This window comes from Poeciliopsis prolifica, unplaced genomic scaffold, assembly GCF_027474105.1.
Source record: "Poeciliopsis prolifica strain line A6 unplaced genomic scaffold, Auburn_PproV2 SCAFFOLD029, whole genome shotgun sequence".
Lineage (NCBI taxonomy): Eukaryota > Metazoa > Chordata > Actinopteri > Cyprinodontiformes > Poeciliidae > Poeciliopsis > Poeciliopsis prolifica.
This window is the reverse complement of record NW_026562404.1, coordinates 5931735-5957200: the sequence shown is the minus strand read 5'-3', so window position 1 is coordinate 5957200 and position 25466 is coordinate 5931735. Positions and strand designations below refer to the sequence as shown.

Sequence of the window (25466 nt, the reverse complement as noted above, 5' to 3'; positions counted from 1 at the left end):
GGAATAACACATTCTTGAGACTGCTGACATGAAAAATCACCTTTTTCCCTCATTTTGCATCATAATCGGATTCCTCTCTTGGGTATCGACACAATGTTTTATTCAAAACATTTTCAAATGAACAACTTGGTACTTGGACACTTCTCTCTTTCTGTTGTATCTCTTTGCTTGCAAGAAGCTCTAGTGATATAAGGACTATTGTACTCCAGTGCCACCTCCCTTCAGGGATAAGATTTTTACGATTGCAACCTGACACCGTTTCTGTGTCCTATGAGCGACAGAGCAGTAACTCACTTCAAAGGCAGGAGGCATCAAATCACAGTACAGCTGTAAATTAACCTGTCCCGCCTTGGCCAATGAGAAGGCAGCATTAAATCTCAGCTGTCACAGTGGCGGCCAATGGAAAGACGATGGCTGTAAATCTGTCTGGGCTGCTCTGTTAACGGTGTCTTGGTGTGGTTGGGGGAATCCATGGGGAAGGTGGGGAAGAGAGTGAGGAAAAGTGAATAAGGAAATATAGTGAAGGTGGAGGTATGCAGAGATAATCTATTTCTTTGCAATCTTTGAGGATGAAGAAAGGGGAAAAGAAAAATGCAAATTCTGTAGCAAACTAACAAACGGGGAAGGATGGACATAGCCTCTGCTGCAAAACAAAATTTGTTTTGGTTTTGTTCCAGATGCAGTTGAAGCTAAGGAATAGCCCTCATAAAGGTTTACAACCACCATACATGTGTCTGATGTTGACCGTTTACAATAAAAACTGACTGATGGGCCTTCTTTAGAGCACTTTTGCATCATATCTACACCAGAATTTGTGCTGACTGTTTGATAACAGCAGTAGCCTCTGACTTTTGTGACACAACTCCATTAGTGGCAAGCCTTCTGGATTACAGCCTGCCTGTGGGGGTCTGAAGCAGGGGGTAAACCAGAGTCCAGTTCAGCCCATTCAACCAGATGTGCCCCAGTTGTGCAAGTTCAGAACACATTGGAATTCCCCCTGCAGCAGAGCAAACCTAAACAAGGCTTAGCGCTGGAGGGCTTTTTTTTTTTTTTTTTAGCCTGGAAGAAGCACGGAATGCTCATGGAGCATTTAAACCCAGAATAAAGAGCTTCTTCGACCATCTTCCAATTCAATGCTTTCTGGAAAGAGTTACAAGCAAGGGAACTTAGAAAAAAATCTCAAGCAAAACACATCAGATGAAGGAATATTTCTTCAGCAAACAATTCCCTTGGTGGTGCGATATCATTATCCAATAAGAGTTGAGCATTTTCATGAGCTAAATCTTACAGGTATACTAACAAATAAATGGTTCTGTGAAACCAGACCTGTGACGGTTATGGGGGTTACGCCGTTCCTTTTCAAAAGAGAAAATCCCACTCTTTTTTTTTTTTTTTTACCAACTTATAACGACATCCAATAAACCACACACATGTGGTGACATTTTTATTTTACAATGACACAAAAAAATTAAACATTATCATCGGAATTTACAGTCATCTTATGTCATTACTATGAAAAGTTTTTTCTGCTTTTTCTAGAGACATAAATAGTGAGTTGAGTTATGGCAAAGGCAGGCAAGAGTGCAATGGTGGAGGTGTTGTTTTTGGCTGGGTTTCCTTGGAGTGGCCATGATTCTTTTTTCTATGGGAATCCATAAACAGAGCCAGAGAGGGCAACTGGGGCCATAAACCATGTCAGGCTGCCACAATGCTGCCGCGAAGGCGAAGGGGGGGGGGAGGGGAGGGGGTTGAAGCAGGCTTGGGTACATATCTCCTCTACTCTACATGCAAGCATTCAAAACTGCAAGCACTCTAAGTAGCTTTTAATGGCCTATTTCTAAATGTTTATCCATGCAGCATCCTCCTGGTTATTATTGTTGTTTTGGGGGGGGTTTTTGTAGTGTCGTGGGGATGTGGACAGATGTTTCTTTCTGCTTCCAGGCAATCGTATAGGCTCTTCTACCGTTTTTTAAAACTTGGATGAGCTGCCGCGGTTCTTTAGCCGTGAGCCATGGGAATTACTTTTTATCTTTGCCTTCTCTGCCATTCTCTTCACTCTGTGTTGTGGTTAAATAAACGTCAGTCATTACAGTTGTTTTAAACACTGAAATCACAAGTAGCTAATTCAATGTCCTTAGACTATAAAATCAACTTGGAAAAAAAAAATGTATGGGGTCCCAAGGAGAGTTGGATCAGTTTATTCTCTGCCACATTTATATCATGGTTTACAGATTGACTCCTGGAAAAACAAGGAGATATTTCTGGTAGTGTGCTAATCTGAATGACAGTTTATTATATAAACTGGGGCTTCTTTGTGTTTTACATAATTATAATTATATTTTTATAAAGAGATATAAAGTTGAGCAAACAAAGATCAAATATGGGATTCTTCAAGGCAAGATTCACCTGCCTGTTTTATTCCACATCTATACTCTCCACTTAGTTCACATAATAGAGTGGCATCTAAAACATTTCTTATGTTTATTCTGATAATACAATTTTATATTTCTGTCACCACATGTACAGTAACTGAGCTGGAGTGTCCATAATTTCCTCAAACTTTATGCCAAAAAAATGAAAAGTCTTTTCTTATTCCAAGATATGTTGGAGATCACAAGTCTACTACATTCAATGAGCCTTAAAACCACAAAGAATGTAAGAAATCTGGCTGTTATAGTAACCTCAGATCAAAGTTTTAATAACACAATTTATTAGATTAGAAATATCATAAATTATATTCCTAAGCTTGCTTGCATCTTAAATCATTAGTTGAATAAATAGTTTCCTGTTAAAACAGGAAACAGAAAAACTGGTGAATATATATCTTCTTAGTTGGTTAAATTGTTGTATTGACGTCTTTATAAAAGTCAAACAGACAGCTGCAGCTCACCCAAAATGCTGCTAGCAGAGTTCTGATCAGTGAAAATGCCATTCTCTATATTAAATGCAAGCCTAAATCACTATACTGCTGGCTCACCGTTTGCTAAAAGGATAGCTTTTAATATCTTAACATACTGAATAGCCTTGGTCGTAAATACATTTTAGAATTCAGATTACAATCTCAATTCTTCAATTGAGGAGTGAGAGTGCGTTTAATCTATGCGCTACTCAGCTCAAAAAATCAGAGATATACACAAACTGATGGGTTCATTAAATCAGGACTGAACAAATATTTGTTTACTGCAGTGAAATTGTTCCTATCTTGCATATTCATTTCATAGATGGAGTGTAGTCTTCTTTTCTGTGTTGGCTAAAACAGCAAACAGCTCAATTTCAGAGACAATATTTCAGAATAACATGTTCCAGATGACACCATCAGTTGTCTGTAAGCACTGTTAATACGCCTCATTTTCTTTGCCATTCCGCTTTAAATCTCTGACCGGTGACAAAGATTGGTGATATGATTGTTCCTCATTATAACCAATGGAAGAGATGATTTTCATTTCCTCCTCTCTCTGCTCTGGAGTCCTGCTCTGAGTCCATCAACTGCTCTGGAATTTGGGTTGCAGTTCAAGTATTATTTGAGCTATCGGGATGCTATTTCAGCTGTTCCGACTTGTAAAAACAATACCTTATTGCCAGTTATGCATCATAGCAACCGCCTGACAGTTAAAAAAAGAAAAGAAAAAGAGCAAAAATCCTTCCATATGAACAACATCCAAAACCAAAGGTATTAATTATCCAAACATCCAATGCTGCAACCCAGAAAATTATGAATAAAAGTCAACAAAAAGAGTGAATCGGAACATAACAGAGCTGCTGCAACATGCTGCCACCATGAGCAATGCTATTCTAGGAGCAATAAACCTTTTATATATACATAAATAAAACCTGCATTTATTTTAACGCTTTGCACAGATCTTTACCAGGGGTGATATTTTGCATGGTGCTATTGATATGATTCCATGTATGCAAGGTTTACCTATTTGTGTCTGTTTACCTGGACACACTATTGGATGGGTGCTGGGGCCCATTGACTCTGGCATAAAGACTGTAAGCTTGCAGATGATGAGAATTTATTGACTAATTTACAAAGTCCCACCGCCCCCTCCCCACAAACACACACTCTCACAAGAGAAAGGACCGAGTGCTTCACTGTATGCATCGATCAATTACGAGACTCTAACGCACACGTCTCTGACAATTTTACTGCATGTTATGTACAGTATGTCAGGCCATGACGCTTCTAACTGCTGTACTCATTCCTGTATAATTAAAATAAATTACCTGGCTGCTTTTTATGATGGTGCAACTGTAATTACAGGATGACAGCAAGTCACTGAGATGCCGACTGTGCTGCAGGCCCATCTCAATGAAAAGTGAGAGCTTGGAGAAGAATCCCGGGCGGGATTGTGTTTTAACCCGCTCTCTTCCACGCTGTGCTCTTCTTGGGATTTCATCTAATTACATTTACTGCTGTCTACCCGAGCTGGCCTCGTCCTTTTTAACCTTCAAAAACCCCTTCCTGCCCCCACGTCTTGCACTAAAGCCGCACACTAAGACATAAGCTGTTCTCATTATACCAGCAAACTGCCTTGATAACAGTAAACTGGTGTATTAATGGGGACCATTTATAATAATTACCACCCTCTTTCTTACTACTTTTGTCCACTGAACACTTAGCAAGTAGCATCATCCTCGCACTTCATTTAGGGCATGTGTCAGGATAAAATGGAGCAAAGCCAAAATAATAGGATTAACGGGACAGTCTAATGTTTTCTATTTTCAGTTCAATTCAGTTCAGTTTATTTATATACTGCAAATTCACAACAAATGTCTCGAGGCATTTTACAAAAACATAATTTCTCCAATAAATGCCATTACACGGATGATTGTGAAAAGCCTTTAAACTCAAATGGAAAGATTATTGTTAGTAATTCAAAATCCTTTGTGTAATTATAAATTATTTTTAAGAATGTCAATATAAACAAATTTATGTACTTTAGGAGAGTAGACAAGAGATTGCATATGAACTCTTCATTCTAGACAGAAATCAATTTATTGCAAAAGCAAATCAAATGGGCTTTTCTTATTTAGCTTCTTGTATGCGGTTGTTTTATCTCTGACCCTTTTTGTCCGCAGTACAAAAAGGGCACTGCGGATCTTTTTTTGTCTGGGATGAAGACTAAAAAAGATTTGAAGAATAAAAATTGGAAAAGACATTTTGCAATTAACTTGCAGAAAGATAATTTAGAATGATCTACTATACATTAGACATCAGATGGATGTCATGTCAACTATTTCTTGCATTTCTTTCAGCACACTCCCCTTCATAAATATTTAGTGAGGGGAGCAAGTGTGTGACAGCTGGGTGTACATGGCATCCAAGACGCATGTAGATAAACATCCACAATATATTTATCTCCCTTATACAACTTTCCATTTTACATGATTCAACATCAAGTTTTGATTCTAGTGGCAGGAATAAAGTTCCTCCCCCCAAAATATTTTTGTCAAGCCATGTAATTCCTTCGCATTACCGGTAGATGGCACACTTTCACTTCAACATGAATTCCTTTCCTGTTTCTTAACCCTCAAGCGAACGTTCTGTTTAAATGATCGCCCTAACAAATGCCCCAAAATAAAGCAAATTAATTGAATTTTGAATCCAAAATCTATTTTGCATGATGAAACAATCTGTTGTTTAACAATTCAACTCAATTTAATAAAATTTTTATCATGTATTTTTGTTCAATCAACAGGATTTCACTCTTTTTTTCTTCTTTTACCATGTGTTGTAGCAGTTTCCTTTAAATAGTAAAGGTTCTTCAAATGACGGGGTCAATTTAGAAAAAGTCATAAAATTTTAAGCTGGTAAAAGATAGTTTAGGGTATATTTTCGACAGGTAAACATGGTAATGGGTCACTTTTGACCTGAAAGACAACACAAGGGTTAAAGTAAAGCTATGCAAACAAGAACAAAGGGTAACTGATAAGGATTTTAAAAATACATTAAATTCATTTAAAGCTATAAAGTTTTATGTTTTCCTCACCATTTGTAATACTTTAGAAAACAGAACAGTGTGCATAAAAGTAATAAATGTTAAAACAATTTAGGAAATAAAACATGTAATGAATGCAATACTGGATGCAAATATTGAACAAATGTAAATTTAACACAATTTTATTTTTTTACAATGATCTGTGAATGACAGCATGCTGCTCAAAGGGTTATATGTCAGGATAGAGTGATACATGGAATGGTTTCAGTGGTTTCGATGTCTATCAGTGCATCACCTTTGTAGATACGTTTTTTGGAAGAAAAGAAAATCATTAAAAAAGTAATCAACAAAACAGGCCAGTCACTACTGGAATGTACACATTTTAGCCTACTTAATAATAAAACCAGAGCAAAAAATATATATATGAAAAAGGAAACTTCAGAAAGTAGAAGTCCAAAAGTGTGACTTGATCAGCAATTTGCACTGCTGCAGCTTTGACTCAAATGTAGGCTAGATGTGCCGAGCAGCCGCTCACTGGTTACGCTGGCGTAAAGACAACTATCGGAGAAGTGACCACTTGATCTGTTCTTTGGCAGACTGAAGCACCTGCGAAAGAGAAATACTTTTAATTACACAAAACAAGGTTTAACTGTGTAAAATTTTAGTTAAACCACAATAGCAACAAACATTTAACTGAACTAAAAAAAAAAGAAAAAAGAAAAAACAAAATTAATGTACCCTAGCGTAATGATAAAAAATGAATACCACAAAAAATGACTAAGTGATATAAATGAAAAGGAATTATGAAGAACTAATTAATCATCTTAATTGATTGAATGAAAGCCAAATCATAACCATAAAGCATCGAGACTGGACACAGCTATTAATCATTGCAATAGGAGGAATGGCGTTGGCCGGTCTCAGATCTCCTAAATGACAACATTAATCAAGAAGAGCTCACACCCACAGAGAGACAGAGCTGCATCGAAACTAAAAGACAGGAACTACTGCTGGCTACCTTCTACTGCCGAATAGTTATCATGCACACCATTGCGCATATTAGGCAACAAAAAACAGCGGCGCGAAGGCGAGTGACAAAGCGAAACATCGCATCATGTCCACTATTCTACAATCGGCCTTTTAGTCACTGTTCTACAAATTATAGAATAGTGACTTTTAAAGATCTATAACCTAATGAATCTTTTGAACTTAGTAGGAGAGAGTAAACCAAAGTGAGGATATATTGCATACCTGAGTGACTGTCTGCTCTGTCAAAGGTACGTCATCACCCTACAAGAAAAAAATAATACATACATAGTTCACAAAAGGAAGACCAAACTCTGGAATATTTCTGGAAGAAAAAGTAGTGAGCAGAGCTTACTCTGAGAGCCACACGGTGCACGACTTGCTGTGGGTCACTCTCTAAGATCACCCTGGAGGAGACACAAAATGTTCAATAAATTATTAAGTACACAAAGACACCGACCCATAGTGGGGAAAAAATAAATAAAATTATTAGCGTTGAAGATTTTATGCTGTCACATTTTGTACATACCCTCCATCCACAATTTCATCCACAGCCAAGAAGAGTCCCTCCATATTCTCCAACAAAGCTCTCCTCTCAACATTTTTTCTGCAGACAAAAATGTATAAATACAAACCATCGTTTTCCTAGACACTATTTTAAATGGTTGACTGATATTGGGCTAGAAAAATACCTCAACATCTGACTGAGAGAATCAAAAAGGCAATTTAGAACAGCCATAAGCATCAGCTGTAAAGAGCAGAAACAAGAAGATATTTTAAAAAAAATTAATTAAAAGAATATTTTAATGTGTCGAAGTAATGAAGACTTGAAGTTTAAAAGCATAAATATTACATTTTCTTAAATAAATAACAGTCAAGATAATATTAATAATACCAATGTTTAACTCACTAAGCATGCTAAATTGTGCAATAATTGTATTGCATAAATTGTTGTAACATCACAATGACATTTAACCTAGAATTACTTTAGCTAAGTCATTGGACATTAACAATTATTAATTGTTAACCATGAAACAAAATAACATTTTGAATAAAAAAACTAATAAAACAAAACTTTATTATTTTGTGTGAAATTTGGTGATATTTCAGATGCATGTTTTACAACATAAATAGTACATTGCACAATCTAAGACAGGAACTACTGCTGGCTACCTTTTACCGCATAAAGTTTACCTCATTTTCATGTGAGCTTCCAATCACATAAAAGAACAGGTCTATATTGCTCTTGTACACAACAGTCAGGCCCTCCAGTAATGCTATCTCACCTTAAGGGGAAAAAAAAGAAATATAAACAAACACCATTATAATCACAATGCTCTTAAGATATGAAATGAGGTAATGTAATGAAAATAAACAAGTGTTCTGATACAGAAAGCATTGCTTACTGTCTGTCCGATGAGTCTTGTTAAATATGTTCTTCTCAAATGCTTTCTGCTCCTTCACTGTCGGATACGTGTCGTCATAATACTGTAAACAGATCAGCACCGTGTCTTTATCTGAATCTAAATGCAACCATAAGCATACCATGGACATATTTTAAACCATGGGCATATGTCCAGATATCGTCACGAACATTGCAAATAAGCAGCTAGTGCTGCAGCTGTGACTTCGCTTGTTTTTCTACTTTTAACAAAAATCTAAAAATCAAACCCATGTAGAAATTTCCTCACATATATGTTTAATGATTCAGTCAACAATTTTCTTTTTAATGACAATTACAAAAAAAACAATACAATAATATTTATTATTATTAACTGTATGGGTTTTCAGTTCAATGACATTTAGCGTGAATATTTTTTTGGTTACAGAAAAATAGCATAGAATATGTTGTTTTACTTTACTTTTCAAATACCACAAACCATAGTAAAAAAAATTTACATAATTACAGCCAACACAATTTGGGGAATTTACTGTGCACTATTTGCAGCTAGTAGATTGTTTAGTTCTGTTTTACATCTTTTTTATAATCATAAGCTGTTCTTTTGACTACACAGACAACTTCGCTTTTGTAATAAAAAAAAACCCTAACTTTTGTGTAAAAAACAAAAAAAAAATGCTGTGTTAAAAATACATACACACAAACGATGTAACAACAGCTAATTAGACACAAATTATCAACTAGAATATAGCAGGTCTTGGTCCTGAATAGACAAAGTTGCTTAATTTTTGGATTCTGTGAAATTATTTATGAAGTGCACAAAACTGTAGTTTGGCTGCTAAATTTACAGCAGGCATGCAGCTGACCTAAAATTGGATTGAATAGAATCTGCTTCCCTTAAAATGACTTACGTTCTTGTAAAGCTTGTAAGTGGCTGATGTATTGCTAGTGATTTTTTATATATATGAAAATAAAAACAAAAAGTTATGTCACCATTATTACACTTATGTCAGACATTGTTTAATTAATATTATATGCAAGGAGAAGTTCAGAGGTAATATTATACAATCACATTACATAGTGAATAAAATTATTACCTTGGCATAAAGCCTGTCTCCATCGTTGTCCAGGATCAGTACAGCTTTGACTGTGTGCAGGGAAGGTTCCTGTGGAGACACCAACAATAACCCATTATTTTAAGCGATCATTTTAGGAATTATAAACATGTCAGTGACATTTCAGGACACTACATCGAAAACTATATCAGGAGAGGAACGAGAGTGTAAATTCAATGAATGCCACAAAGCTAATCTTAAATTGTTCATAAAATACTTTTCAACTATTTAAAATGCTCGACAGGTCGTAAAAATGACGCTGGACTTCCACATCAGCAATAAACGTAGCTAACTAACTGGTTAGCCAACACTTAGCTCCCTGTCAATCTAGCTCCTTGACGAGCATAATACCGATATTTTACCATGTTTAAAACTACACTTCTTTATGTATAATTGTTAAAACGAGTTATTTACCGTAAAACAGTATAATATGACGAAGGAATATAAGCGGTAACAATACCAGTATTGGAGAATCCATCTTCTTTCGAGTTAGCAAACGAGCTACCCGGCTAGCACCAGCCGACTACGTCCAAAACAGGCTCTTCCCTATTGGGCCACGCAGCATCTTACGTTGTGCGTACGTATAGGGCAAAGATCACTTCACATGAGAGTGAGGGCCGCTAAAGACTATTAGAGCGTTGTGTTTGATTGGAAAGTTATGTGATAAAACATTAATGGTTTCTTTAGATATTCTGATGACAAATTAATATTTCTTTAAATACACTTCATTTTGATTCTGTATGTGTTACAACAAGTTCAACTGATCTTTCCGATTAGGAAGTCGAAATTTCAGACTACAAATAAAATGCACCATTAATGACACCCACAAAAAAAATCCATTTGTTAAATGTAGTTCTATTCAATTTATTCCAACTCAAATTTATATTCCAAGTTATCCTTCGATGCTGTAATGCTGTATATTATGAGATGAGAAGTCCAATATTTTAAAGTAATTAATATACTTTCACTGTTCAATACAGTGCAGTCCTATAATGTCATTCAAAATAATACAATTCAATACATGTTCACAAGCTACACAATTTCAGACTAACATTATGATTTTCTGCCCTGGCTCCCCATTTAACTGTCAAAACATTCCTGACCTGTCAATTTACTTCTTGAGACTGGCAGCTAAACATTAGCAGAAGTTCCTATAGGTTTCTTAAACTGAAAAATGATGCCTTTTTGGATTGGACTGTTTGTCAAGAACATCCACATGAGCTCTATTTGTAATGGAAATTGATGGATTTTGAGGACAAGTCAACACCTGAAACTTGCTCTTGTGCTTATCAAACCATTCCTGAACCACTTTTTCTGGAAAAGGTTTGAGCCAATAATGTTTTATTGAAAGATATTTCTATGCGACAATGCTTAGAATGTAAAAGAGTTACATCTACATGGATTACAGGAGCCAATATTTATTAGCAAAACATTGACAAAAAAATCACATTGCCTCCATCAGCTTACATTTTTCCCAGTGTTCAAGCTGGTTCTGTTACTTATGATCACATCTAATACAACACTGAGATTAAACAGCCCACATCTAGGGTATCTTCTTATCATCTGACCAAAATTTAGAGACAACAGCCTGACTACTGTTACTGAGCATGTCTGTTTCTTCATGACCACAGTGTACCTGTCTTCTGATAATTACTTCAACCAGGATAATACCCTTTGTTACAAAGCTCAAATTCTCTCATGATGGTTCTTGTGACTCAATGGTTTGCACAATCATCAGATATTAAACAAATAGAGCACATTGGGGATGAGGTGAAAGGTGACACTTCACACCATTGTTGCTGCCAACAAATCTCCTGCAGGTACCTGCTCTTAGCATGTCAACATGGAACAAAATCTTCTGACAAAGGTTTTTGATGTCTTGCTAAGCATATGAAAGCCAAGAACTGAGGCAGTTCTGAAGGAAAAGTGAAATTCAACTCATTACTAAGGTAAACTTGACAAACCTAATGAGTATAGACAAAAATCCAAAAGACGAATTAATGAAAACACATTTAGTAGCTTTCATCAGTGCAGTTTTTGTGCTATAACGACTTCCAAATCTGGGGCAATGTTCCTCAAATTGATTATTGGAGTGTAAATAATAATCATATTGATTAGCAAAATATTTGTTCAAATATTTATTTTATATAAGTGGCATATCAGATACAGATTCAAGTGTTTTACACAGGTTTACCAAGAAATTTATTTTATATTCTCAAACTTCATTTCATCTATGGCAAACCCCCAGTCTGTGTCACACAACAAAGTTGTTATTTGTAAAGCATCATAGCAACCAGAAATCACTCAATTTGCTGGGCTTTTGCAGTTTTCTCCTGCTCATCAGCATCTTTTTTTTCTGGATCCTCCCACATTTAACCAACTCCAATTATCTTACTTCCCACTTCTGGGAAACGTTTGGAAAAGACTGCCTGATGGGGATTTCCCTCTGTCTTAGTCCATAAATGACATCATTGTTTGGCCTTACAGTTCGCTCCTTTTGGACGAGTGTTTTGAATATTACTGGAAACAAAATGTTGTATTTAAATTAATCATCTAGAGAAGTAAGTGCAATGAAGAGATATAAACTTATTTGACACTTACTTATAACAGCATTGTGGTAAAGAACCATGAAGTGTCGCAATACAGCACTATGTTTACACAATTTAGCCACTAAGATTTCAAAATTGCCCTGAGTGGAGAGGAAACGGCATGCTGCCTTTAACTTGCTCAGGGTTTAAAGAACTTCAGATGTCATGCCCTCTCTTTTATCAAAAATATATTGGAGTTTCTAGGTGATTGTTCAAAATACCACAGTGATAATGATGACAGGTAGAGTGGGTGATGAGTAAAACCTGAACAATGAATCAACATAATGAAACATGCAAAAGCCAGATAATGATTGTTAACTTTGCAGAGAGGTGGATTTTAATTATTATTACGGCTTACAACAAAAACCATTCAAAGGGATTTTTTATGATATATAGCTTTTCTATGTAAGCCATTTGTTCTTTTGGAAAATATGCACCTACACAGCACTTTTGGAGGAAAGAAAAGTACAAGTTGTTGCAGGTCATTTTATTTTAGTCAAACGTTAGAGGCGTTTTTCACAAATATTAAACATTGCAAATTAATTACATAAGTAGAAGTGAAGTAGTGGTAAAGTGAGGACTGCTCCCCTCTCCACTGCCTATGCCAGCGACCACAGCAGTTAGCAGTTCCCTTCCTCAGAAGCAAGCGCTCCTTTTATCAGCATTAAGCAGAGCTTCCGCCAGCCAACATCCTCCTTTCCCTGCCTTCCCTCTCTGTCTGCATTACCAACCAGCTTTTGCATGCTTCAAGTTCATGCATATATAAACTTAACAGTAGTAATGCAGCCTCAAAGGATGAACTAGATTTTGTTTTGCTGTGAAAGTTTTCTTACCCTACAACTGTTACTTTCAATTGATTAGTGCATGAAAGAGAAATGTACACAAAAAGGTCAACTGGAAGCTATCAGAAAATAATCCAGAAATGCAATGCCGCTGTTGCAAAACTTTATCATAATGTGGACATCTTGAGATAAGCGCAGGTTTTATTGAGACATTCAGAAGAATGATGCTGCATGTTCAGGTTCCTCATTTTCTCACCTTGAGGCCACAGTAACGTTCCTAACGTCATGAGACAGTAATGAAGGACGGAGAAATTCATCTCATTGAACTTAATTTATGTTTTCTTACACATCTTCATAAGATCTGTAGTCAAAGAATGTTACATATTTTAGTTTAAAAAGCAATCAACCGGACATCTGTGTTATCAAAGGTCGATCCTCGCAGCAACTATTTCTCCCAACAGGCAAGGAGGCTCCCTACAAAGCAAATAAACAACCATAAACTATGAGATGAAAAATCCATCTATTCATTCATGTGTCCCTTATTTTCACTTTTTTTTTTAAATAAATCCCATGACCAACTTTAATCATCATATACATAAAAGATAATTCTGTTTTTTTTTAAACCCTGAAATGAGAATTTAAGAATTTTTCTATACACATTTCTTTTTTACCAAGCCACGTGCAAATTGGTAGATTTAAATAGTAAAATGTATGCTACATATGACTTAATTTAATAGAAAGCAATAATAATAGAAATGTTTTAAAGGAATTTTAACAACAATGGAAGACAAAAAAAAAAGTCAAATTTCAGTTGTAATGTATTCTAAAAATGTATTTTAACAGTGTTTGGAAAAATGCTGACAAAGGCAAAAACTATTCGATTTAGTTCAATATAACCTAAAATGCAAAACCTGCATTATTTTGTGACATGTGCATCAGTAGCTTAAGATTTAAGTTTGTAGCTATAGCTACATATAAAAACATAAAGTGAAAAAAAAATAAAAAACAGAAAAAAAATTGACACACAAAACGTTCAGGGGTTCGGGGAGGTTCAATAGATCAATATTAAATTTCAGTTTTTAGTTTTCTTCATGTGATCACATTTGGTGAACAGTGCTGTTTCAGTTGCATACATTTACGTTTCTCTCTTCCTGTATTCTTTGCATCGAACATATCTGTCTAAAGTCAAGTAGATAACACAAAAACACAATTCACATAGAACTGGTGCAGTTCACTTCGGTTTTATGATTTATATTTCTTTACTGCACAGCCATAAATAGCTTTGCTGTTTATGTTGCTTCTATGGCCATTGTTTTAGGATGTTCCACTCATTCTGTTTTGTCTCTCACATAGCTACTGAGACACTGAGGCACAAATAAATGTTTCTATTCTATTTTATTCTATTCTATTATTAGCTTCTTAATTTTGTTTTTATAACATGGTAATATTTAACATTTCAAAATTAAGTAAGAATAATTTTCGTTAATCTTTAAACTAAAATCTGGCTTTTATTTGTTAAAGATGATTTACGATCTCTGCTTTTTATTCCCTTCCGAGAAGCTTACTCTGAAAACATTCCCATTTTGATACCACAACCCTCTGAATGAACCCATTTTGCTGCATACAGAGTTGTTTTTTCCATTTGTGTCTGATAAAGTTTTTCTAGACACTCAAAGTGCAGCAGGCTACATGTTCATTGTTTGCAGTAAATTATAAAGCCATGAAAGTGTGCTACGATGTGCGGAAGAGACGAACAAAATGCAAGCTGCTATTTTTAGCCTTTGGTTTCAGGGACATTGGGAAAAATAAATCTTGAGTTTAGTCAACAGCGGGCAGCTACAAACTACTCTGCCTGCTGTGTTTTTGAAGGTGAAATAGTCTGTGAAGCCGTGAGGAGCACGAGAAGTAAACTGTGAAGGGGCCTGTGAGCTCCAGGCAGACTGTAAGGCAAAGATGTCAAAGACTAATTGGAGCAAACAAACACAAACTGGGAATGTGGGCGTTGACCTGGGAACTGTGTCCAGATTTCTAACCGCTGTGGTTGCAGTAATAACAGGGCATGCTGTGGCATTGGTTGAGTCAGGGGCTGGGTGCTAGGAACTTGAGTTGGGAAGTCCCTTCCTGGATTCCTGGTAGACATTCACCTTTCTTGACGTTGTCAGCCACCTACTTTTCCTCCCCCAACTGAAAACATTGTCAGTAAAAGGTTTGTGCTTTCAGTGGGATGTGATACTGTAATGATCTTCTGATATTAAATACATTGTGACTTACTGAGAGAGATTTACTTTTTATTTCAAGCTACTCAGCAGCTGATACAAACATATCCTATGAATATGTATTTATTCTCCAGGTTTTTCTTTTCGTGAGTAATTCAAACACCTGTCTGTGGAAATCAGAGTGAGGGATTTCCAAACCCATAAAAATAAAGTTGTTAAGATTTAAACGTATGTGATGTACATGTTTTCCCCCTTGTGTATTTATGCTGAGTAGCCTGCATCAGCAGTGAATCTTCACTTTGTTTTTCATCTAAAAAATAGGAACTCATTTTTCTTAAACTCATATTTTAGATTGTTGATAGTAATACAGTTTTTTTCTTTTAACAGTGTAGTTTTTGTTTTTTGGCAGAAGTAAAAGTGCATGTAGCTTTTGTTTAATTTAGCACAAGATCTCAGAGTATGTTATGGAGAAAAGTGAATAAATTATGATTTTTTTTTTACTATGATAACCAAGTGTTTTTTTTGCAATCATTCATCCCTTTTACATTGGACAAAACTTGATGTGATCTATCTTAAACCTAGAATAATTAGAGTTACCATAAGACAAGGTGTTCTGTTATCAAAGACAAAAAAAATAATACGTAAACATAACTTTGCATGAACTTTTTTGTCACTAATTTGTGCGTGAGGTTCAGCATAAGATGACAGTAACACAAAACATAAAAAGCCTTTGTGAGTTCAGTCCTCACAATGTTTTAGATCTGGGCAATGAGGGGGATTTTTTTGTGTGGGATTTCAATGGTCACTTGCTATGTAAGACACGCTTCCCTTCATTCTTCCCCCTGCTCCTGTATCTCCCTTGGCGGTTGCTCTGCCAGATAAAGGAACAATGCAGGCTTTCTTACCTGTCGGAGGGGTGTGCATTCCAGCTCCGCTAAACTGAGTCTCAATCCTGCCTCCAGTAGGGCCCTCACTGCAATGCTGCCTCTTACTCCAGGTGCTCCAAATCACACTCCTCATACCTTTTCACTTTTGGGAGGACATTATTCTTGTGCGGTTTTGGACCGGACAGAGACATCAATGCATCGTGCTTTTATTCTGTTTTACATCTTTGGTCTAACCAGGTTAGGTGTATACTTCACAATTAAGAGTAAAAAAATTGCTTTATTTATTTATTTGTTTTATATTTTTAGATTTGTAAACATCTTCCTGCTTTACCGTGGGCCGACAGAATGATTGCCGTGGTGTGTGCCACACTGTTGGTTTGTGGTTTCTTGTGAGGGCAAAAGGGAAATTTGAAGGTTGGGGCGCAAGTTTGCTATTAAGGATACAAGAGCGCAAAGAAAAGAGAAAAAAAAAAAAAAGGGGGGGGGGCCTGGTGTGGGTGCTTTACAGGAAGATTGCGTTTGTCTGCATCAAGCCATCCCATTTATGCTGGTGGCTGAATGTGCAGCCTAACAGAGAGGTTCACAGTAAGAGAAGAGATAGAGCAAGAGGCCTCACATGTCACACCTCTTGCCATTGTCAAAAAGGCTTTGAGTAATTTTCTTGTGCTCACCTCCAGGACTGACACATGTGTCTTTGCTGTTCCTCGTCACCTACTGAAAATGATAACGATGTTGCTCAGGTATGTTTGTTTATGTTTTCCTTCTGCTTTCAGAGAAGTATTTTGTTTCGAAGTTCTCCAGAAATGTCATTCAAGATGTTTTCATACTAGATTTCTGTGTGTGTAGACATTAAAAATAAAATATTGTGATTAGGCTGGAGAATCTTTTTTTATTGAACTTATTGCATAACAATGATATAACTACATACTCCTCACAGCAAATGCAATTTCAACTAAAGGAGTACAAAACTTCAATCCAAATGCTTAAATAAGTAAAACGTACTAAATTAAATGTTCTTGTTTTAAGTAGGTACATTTTCATCCCACAACCAGAGAGAACAGGAAACTTGTAACAAATACAGGATCCTTTACTGTACAGCATATTTGTTACAATGTCATACTTCACATTATTACACATAGTGGAATAACTTACACATGGCACTACACACTAATGCTTCAAAGAAATTATGATGATGTATATTAAAAAGTGCATATATGCTTACTTGAAAGTATACATTAATGTTAACAAAAATGCAAAGCGATAATAAGAAAATACAAATAGAATGAATGAATTTTGACTTTTTATGTTCTCCAATCTCCACTTATACTTTTATCAATATGTACAATTATCACATAAAATAGTCTGTGTTTCATAATAAAACTACTAATGACAAATAAATAAATAAATAAAACATTTTTTGACTGAATAAAAATGCACAGAATGAACATATTGAACTATTTATAAGGTAGATGCAAATTTAGATGTACCTTATCTCAATAAATTATTCAATCATAATAACAAGTGCCATTGTTATTTGTTCTTTATGTAAGAAGAACATATCAGTTTACTTACTGTAATGCCAAATATGAACAGAAATTGTTCAATGTTGCATAGAAATTCAAAACTATATGTTTTTGAAAATATTTTAGAAAGCAATTTTTCAGTGGTATGGTATAGACTAATACAATGCCTTTTATCATTTTTTAAATATTATTTTATGACACGACAATGTCTTCAAAATTATGTTCAAGTCATACTGGTACTGCTTACAGGTTTTGTCTGCTGTTAGACAAGTACTTTATTTATTTATTTTTTGGTCATGTCTTTAAGACAAGGAATCCCCAAACAGTAAAGTAGATGTGGTCAGCTGTTCCTGACGAACCTGGAAAGACAATCTACAAATGATCTCCTTCCATGGCGTCCAGCTCAACTTTAACAACCTGAACATTTTGGAATAATCAAGAGAAAAAGTTCCCAAACAGCCATCTGTCCTTACTCTGTCTTTCAGAGCACGCTGTTTTCCCGCAGATTGTGTTATCAGGGCTTGGCATTGCTGCACACTGGAACAGCTGATAGGAGGAGTCAACTCAACTGAAATTAACTTTTTATAAGCTTCAAAAGAACCTACACGACACCCATTAGTGTGTAGTCTCTCATTTAAAACTGACAGGCCACCAGATATGTAGTTTCCTTGAGATGTGCGTGGAGTAGCGTGCTGTCACCTAACAGTTCGTGACGAGAGGACATCAGATCACTGTAACAAATAGTTATGTGTCTCCACCAGGTGGACTTTTTCCAGTGAAAGCTTCTTCTAAATGTGCTCAACGGCCAACTATGTTCTCCCATTGAGGAGAACCTGTGAGGTAGGTCCTGAGATGAGATGACGACGGTGTATACATTAGCCTAAAAAAGTTCAAGAATGTGTTCTGTTTATTATTACAAATATTGTCTTTTGCTATGTAAGGTGGTGGCTACTCCAGGCAGGCTGTGTGGGGGGGTGTCCATGCCTGCTAATTTTAATGGAGTCAGGCCTCATGGACCACCACAGGACATAGAGATGGACATGGCTTGGCAGGAGCTGATGGCCATCACTGAGCTCCAGGTAAAGAAAACCTCCAAAAATAGTCTGTGTTCTTTAGTGATCTTTTAATAACAGACAGACATGACAATTTTTATTCCCTCCAAAAACATGTGACATAAAAATGTACTTTTTTGCTGTACTGTTTTATTTTTACTTTTGCGACAAGTGGGCACAACAAAGTGTTAAATAAATGTAAGCGAAGTGGTTATTTTTTTCCTTATCGACAAAAAATTCAGATCTGTACTTATGTTACAGATCTGTGAGCAAATGTGCCGCCTTGGAAAGATTAAAAAAGTATTTAGTAGTTGAAGCGGGACAAAATGAGCATGCAAAACAAAGCATTATTCCACGTGTACTAAGTCAAATTCAATAAAAAAAATTACAGAAAACTAAGCGGTTTTGTACCTTAAATTGCTTACATTTTTTGTAAGCAACTTAAGGTACAAAACCTTACTTGGCATTGACATGTCCATTATGAATTAAAGGTATTTACTTTTTATATACTTGTTTTATCTAATATGATATACATTTGCTCAACAAATTAATAAATCATGACAAAATGTCTTTACTGTGTGAACAGCTAAAACAAAATGCACACAATTTTTGTGAAAATCAGTCAGGCTTCTTATTGTTTTAAAAACCAATCATCAGAAAAACAACGCAAGAAAACAGTTACATACGCACAGTCAAAAAGGAAGCGTAGCTTGTAGAAATGTTATTTGCAAAGCATCACAGCAACCGGCACAATAATCCTGCAGTGTGTACTTCAAATGTCACAATTGCTATAGTTTTGTCCACAAAGCGAGTTGCCTAAAACACAAAAAAATTATACTAAATGCAAATATTTTTATCGCTGGTGAAACCATAATAAGTAATATTTAATTAAGTTAGATGATCTGCGTGACAAAGTGCATTGGTGCCTGCCTTCATGTGGTAGGAAGGCATGGTATGGTCTGGATGTCACCAGTTCATCACAGAGACAGACAGCCATAAATGCAGATACATGTTAACATTAATTACATTTTAGAGGACAGGTTAACTTTTGATGCATATTCCTGGGCCATCAAGAGGCCAGAGAACCCACACATGCATGTAGAGACAAAATTTATCTAGGATGGACCCAGGTCGTGATTCAAACAGAGGACCTTTTCTCTGCAAAGCAACAATTCAATTATTGAACATGACAGTGAGATATGTTTAAAGTTATAAATGTCATGCATTTTGTCAAATGTTTAAAACACTTTATAAGTCTAATCCCTAATTAAAAATTTGTGATTCATAAAGGTTGGTGCAATTATTCAATCACAATAACAAGTGGCTTTGTTATTTGGACTTTATTTATTTATGAATAAAGTCCTACGTGATCAAAAAATTATAATAATACAGATCAGGGTATTTTCAAAAATTCTTATAAATGCTCCATAAATTTTACAATGACGGTCTCTAGTTACAAGAAATGAAAACATTTAGATGAAACTGTTTGTCAGCGGAGAGGAAAGCAAACCAAAAAGAGCCGAGTCACTTGAAAGAAGTTACAGAGTTTATAGGCGTGATCCTGCAGCTTACAACTTTCTTCAAAAAAGAAAAGAAAAAAATGAAATCCAACTTGTCTTTAAAATTTTATGAAATTTCGAGAGGTTGGAACGGGATGCAATTTTAGGTATTTGCGTGGGTGATATTTATCTTGTTTTACAAAATATGTTGTAATCTGAAATCACAAAACAATTTAAAGGGCCAATATGCCACTAAATAATTTCAGAAAATATTACATTTCTTTTTAGCAATTTTCAAAAATCCTATTTTAACATTTTTCTACAGAACTTCATATGGTAAAATAATCTATACATCCTCAAATAAGGTGAACATTTGACATATTTCCAAAATGAAAGTATTAAATCATCTTGCTGATGAGCTACAATAAAACATTTTACATTTTTTATAGAACAGGCAGGATTGTATAGCCGAGGGTGAAAATTGCGTAGTTCTGCTTGCCTATTATAACTCTGCTCTTTTATTACAGGAATTCGAAGTCCAAAGTGGAAACTCCTATGAAGCTGCACATTATCAATCCATGCAGTCTATGGCCCCCGTTGGAGAGTTTGGGATGACTCAGTCCCATTCAGAACCTCCTCCTGCTGCTGCTGCCTGTGAGCTGAGCACTGCCGACACTTACGAGGGATGTTACTCTGAAGAAGTTCCTGCCTGCCATCGTCTCAACAACACAGATGCGGTGTATGGAAATGCAGATTCACAGATGCCTCACAGAATGCTTCCCATCTCCTCCCACGCTCAGCCGTCTCTTATAAACATGGCAGGTACAGCTCAGGGTCACAGAAGGCCAAACACCAGCATCTCTCAGGGTTTAAGTCGACACATGCTGTGGACTACGCTGGGGCAAAACGCCCATGTTCGCTCTGGGGATGATCTGGAATCAGATTCAGGTCTCTCACTGGGATCCAGCCCACCTTTGGCTTCTCCAGACAATCTTGTCGGGGGTGGACCAGGTTTCCAAAATATTGATATGGGAACACAATACAGTGATTGTGAACCAGAAAACATGACTGAGCATGGCAAAAGAGGCCACACGCATTACCCAATGGACTATCAGAATCAAACTCTCCCATATCTACACTCAGGTGGACACGTGCCTTACTTTTCAAGTCAACCCAGTTACTCTCATTCACAAACTTGTTCTATGAATCCTCGACCTACGAAACAGCCCTTTACCACTGATCTATACAGCAATGCAACAGTGACCAGCAGAGGGAGCACATACAGCATGAACGCAAAGTCACAAGGCAGCAGCTCCACTCCTACTCCTCTGAGCAGAGATGAGCGCAAGGCTGTGGCTCTGAAGATTCCCTTCCCCTTGGATAAGATCATCAATCTTCCCGTGGATGACTTCAACGAGCTCCTGACACAGTACACTTTGACAGACACTCAACTAGCACTGGTCAGAGACATTAGGCGCAGAGGAAAAAACAAGGTGGCGGCCCAGAACTGCAGGAAGAGGAAGCTGGAGAGCATTGTTCACTTGGAGAGAGAGCTGAACCACCTGCAGGCCCAAAGAGAACATCTGGCTCAGGAGCGGCTGGAGTTCCAACGTAGCTTGACTTTCATCAAATGCCGACTCACAGACCTCTACAAGGAGGTTTTCTCTCATTTACGAGATGAAGACGGCCAACCTTACTCCATAGATGAATATTCTTTACAACAAACTCCTGATGGAAGTATTTATTTGGTACCTCATTCGATGGATAAGAGAGACCAGTGTTAAACTATTTCAGTCCAGCAAGTGGACTAAACAACTTGCTTGTGATTTTTGCAACAGTTTGAGTAAACCTGCCAAACATAACGGTAAACATTTTCTGCTCTTTAAAAATGACTGAAACCAAACCATATAAAATGTATAAAAGTTTATTTAAAAAAGGGATGTAAAAAAATAAAAATCTGCACTCCAGTCTTCAATGAAGTTAAAACACTTCTGCATTGCACAACTGTCCAGTTAACCTGTTGGGAAACAAAACAATGTTTTGTCATTTTGTTATAATAAAAACATGCAAATGTCAATTCAAGCCTTCTGTTGTACCTGTGAGTCATTGTCATGGAAATGAAGTCACATTTCAGGGTCCACAAAGTTTTCTGAAAAAAGTAGAAAAATTACAGTTAAAAATAGCAATGCTTAATTTTTTTTTATAAATGCATGCAACAGATTTGACCTCCATTCACAATTACAGAGGTCAATTTTACCATCAACACTGAAGCAAATGCTAACTTAAGTTTACGCCATTGGTGGCTATATAACTGACTACCAGCTACGATTCAAAGGTTAGATTTACTAGCAGTAGTTGAGAAGTCTGGTCTTACCTACGGTCAGCACTTAAGCCCTTTGGTAGCTGCTGTTAGCTAGCCTCAGGACTCTGTTCTCACTCTCCCCTGCTTCAATGATCCTGGCGATGGCTTTGCTACTTCTCTCCCTCAGCTTGCTCCCATGGCTAGCCTCAGACTTTGCATGTAAGCTAGCATCCTCCAGATGATCTTTGTTGAAATCAGGGTAGCGTTTGTACCAAGTGATGGCCTCTTTATGATGATAGCATCTGTCCACAACTCCTGAACCACAACGGTAGTGTTCTTCTCCCTTCCCAAATGCCTCACATTCAGAATTGTCCTCAGTCCCACTCTTCATCTAATAACGCACCCTCCCTTACCCGAACGAACCACTGAAGAATCTAACAAGACTTAAAAAAAACTGAAAGGTGTTTTATTTCAGATTGATTTGATGCAGTTACAAATAAAAGCCAGACTTAAAGAAAAACATAAAACCCTTATTGGAATGCTTTTTAAAACACATTTTGATGAAAGAAAAACAGAAGACACAAAAGTTTAATTGAAGGCCCTCCATGATTTATCTACTGTACATCTCTTCTTGTAGCAGCTGTAACCTGCCACAACTGTTTGGCTGAGCAGATTTAGGAGGTAAACCTGCAGCTGCCCTGTCACTTCGCTTGCTCTCCTCTCCTTGCTCTCCTCTCCTAAGTACTCAGTCCTGTTGAACAATATGGAACAACATTGTTAACTATGCACTGACTTTGTACGACCTGACGTCCAGAGTGTATTTGCTTTACGTTATCTCTACTCAAATATTTCCTGCAATGACAAACTCTGGTTTTCTGACAAAATACAAACTGAAATGCATGGGGAGACGCTTACCACTTTTTCTAAAATCGTCCTGGGCGGCCATAGCCACCGGGATTGTTAGAGCCACCTCCATAGCCACCTAAAAAAACAAGATTAAGGTCACGAGAGGCTGTGTAGTACCTGTGCTAAACTTGTTCCAGCTGCATCAACTCTGGGTGGAGGCTTACCAAAGCTCCTGCCGCCACCACCGCCGCCAAAGTTGTTTTTCATTGGGCCAAAGTTTGAGGCCTGGGGGTCGTAATGGCCCATGTTGTTGTAGTTACTCCCACCACCGCCGCCACCTCCTCCACAGTTACCTGAGATTAAAAATCCATGTCAAAGAAACTATTTTTTTTTTCTAAATAAACATAAAAAGGTCAATTCAAAAGTCATGACTATTTACCATAACCGTTGCTGTCGTAACTGTTTCCACCGTAGCCTCCGCCGCCACCTCCACCACCACCCTGGTTATAGCCCTGGTTATAACCTCTGTTGCCACCGTTGTTATAGCCGCCAGGACCACCAGGACCGCCTCCATAACCTATGACACAACAGGTTTACTAGCCAGTAACCTAAAAAAAATATATAAAATATACACAGTCTATTTAAAAAAATCAAATACTTACCACCATCATTCCAGTTATTAGGACCATCTCCATATCTGCCCCTACCTCCTAGAATAAAAGCAAAACCACGTTGAGTCAACATTTAAGGCTATATGTTGTAGTTACCATCACAGCAACATAACTGTTTGCTTACAAGCCCTACCCTGGTTGAAGCCTCTGTCATAATCATATGGCCTCCCACCGCTGTTACGCCCTCCTCTCATTCCCATTCCTACACTCTGCATTTCCTGCTTGGTGAGGGCCTTCCTCACTTCACAGTTGTGAGAGTTGATTGTGTGATATTTCTGAACTATATAGAAGATGAAAAGAATTTAGTACAGCCACATAAAACATAAAATTGCAAAAAATAAAAATTAAATAAAGACATGTACTTACTGACAATCCTATCCACTGAATCATGGTCATCAAACGTGACAAAAGCGAAACCCCTCTTCTTTCCAGTGTTGCGGTCGGTCATGATATCAATGACCTCGATTTTGCCGAACTGCTGGAAGTAATCCCTAAGGTGCGACTCCTCTGTGTCTTCTTTGATGCCTCCCACAAAGATTTTCTTGACCGTTACATGAGCACCTGGACGGTTCGAGTCCTAAAGAGTAAAAATAACCATATCATTTTTATAGTCATTTATCACAGCAAGTTTCGAAATGCATTTTGTGCAACACGCACCTCTCTAGAAACTGCACGCTTTGGCTCCACGACCCTGCCGTCCACTTTGTGGGGACGTGCAGCCATGGCAGCATCAACTTCCTGTACTGATGAATATGTAACAAAGCCGAAACCCCTGGACCTCTTGCTGTTGGGGTCTCTCATGACCTAAAGGCAGAAATTGTCATTCACTAAAAGGTAACTTTCTCTAGATAAGGGGAAAATAAAGAGACACTCACCACACAGTCTGTAAGGGAGCCCCATTGTTCAAAATGAGCCCGCAGGCTCTCGTCTGTTGTCTCAAAGCTCAGGCCTCCAATAAACAGCTTGCGGAGCTGCTCCGGCTCACGTGGGACCTGGGGCAGAAAAAAAAGATAGCCGATCATGTAAAATGTTACTAACCGCGATTAATCAGTAAAAACAACACTTGTGTCCTTCATTTCCCTCCCAACCCCCACTCTTCACCGAGCAGCTAAAATCGGAGGAGGGGATCTGCCGCCATTAAAAGCATGTCGACCAGCGGGCTACATTAAAAGCTACGTATTGAACGCAGTCATTACACGTAAACCCTATCGGTGTGCTGTTTCGCTACTTTTCAAACGCATTTGACAGTTGCGTTTATTATGAAAATAAACTGGAGTACCGCAGGAAGCTGGACGGACGAACAAAAGAGCACGAGGCCCAGATGCTGTAAAATGGCGGCTCCACTGTGGAGGAAAACGGTGGCAGACGCTGCGTTTGCCATCCAAACACAGACATCGAATTGAAACTTAAGACTCATCTAAACGCAAACGAAAAATAATTCCTGCGTTATAACCGGTGGGAGAACGCATTAAACTTACGTCTTTTGACATCTTGGGGGTTTATCCTTGAAGACTCCTCGTAACACGACCGCAGAGCAGAAATCTGCGTCAGGCGAGACCCGACTCCTCCTGGATAGTACAATAAATAGGGAAAGTTACGCCTCTTGTACGCTGCCATT

At 37.3% G+C, this 25466-nt stretch overlaps 3 protein-coding genes across 6 annotated transcripts; 1 reads left to right on the top strand and 2 right to left on the bottom strand.

The window, feature by feature from the left end:
- Window positions 1-6108: 6108 nt before the first annotated feature.
- On the bottom strand, window positions 6109-10037 carry copz1 (COPI coat complex subunit zeta 1). The gene is made up of 9 exons (XM_055049421.1): window positions 9943-10037; window positions 9465-9533; window positions 8375-8456; window positions 8163-8254; window positions 7661-7716; window positions 7498-7575; window positions 7324-7375; window positions 7194-7232; window positions 6109-6548 (listed from the first exon to the last, which is right to left on the bottom strand). Exons 1-9 carry the CDS (start codon window positions 9958-9960, stop codon window positions 6501-6503), a joined length of 534 nt encoding a protein of 177 aa, XP_054905396.1. The 5' UTR covers window positions 9961-10037; the 3' UTR covers window positions 6109-6500.
- A 6524-nt stretch (window positions 10038-16561) lies between these two features.
- Window positions 16562-21896, top strand: nfe2 (nuclear factor, erythroid 2). Of its 3 annotated transcripts, none has more exons than XM_055049396.1 (4): window positions 16562-16695; window positions 18240-18318; window positions 18420-18557; window positions 20557-21896. In XM_055049396.1, the coding sequence occupies exons 2-4, from the start codon at window positions 18271-18273 to the stop codon at window positions 21811-21813; spliced, it is 1443 nt and encodes a 480-aa protein (XP_054905371.1). In that variant the 5' UTR covers window positions 16562-16695; window positions 18240-18270; the 3' UTR covers window positions 21814-21896. The 3 variants fall into 3 exon arrangements, with proteins under 3 accessions (XP_054905371.1, XP_054905370.1, XP_054905372.1); XM_055049397.1 differs by lacking the exon at window positions 16562-16695 and adding an exon at window positions 18111-18153; XM_055049395.1 differs by lacking the exon at window positions 16562-16695 and having other exon boundaries at window positions 18079-18318.
- A 41-nt stretch (window positions 21897-21937) lies between these two features.
- Window positions 21938-25448, bottom strand: hnrnpa1b (heterogeneous nuclear ribonucleoprotein A1b). Of its 2 annotated transcripts, XR_008607233.1 has the most exons (11): window positions 25327-25448; window positions 24724-24840; window positions 24506-24652; window positions 24215-24425; window positions 23982-24128; window positions 23840-23887; window positions 23617-23754; window positions 23402-23530; window positions 23247-23313; window positions 22126-22178; window positions 21938-22046 (listed from the first exon to the last, which is right to left on the bottom strand). XR_008607233.1 is itself a non-coding variant. In XM_055049400.1 (10 exons), the coding sequence occupies exons 1-9, from the start codon at window positions 25336-25338 to the stop codon at window positions 23255-23257; spliced, it is 1008 nt and encodes a 335-aa protein (XP_054905375.1). In that variant the 5' UTR covers window positions 25339-25448; the 3' UTR covers window positions 22776-23082; window positions 23247-23254. The 2 variants fall into 2 exon arrangements, 1 of the variants encoding a protein (XP_054905375.1); XM_055049400.1 differs by lacking the exons at window positions 21938-22046; window positions 22126-22178 and adding an exon at window positions 22776-23082.
- Window positions 25449-25466: the final 18 nt, after the last annotated feature.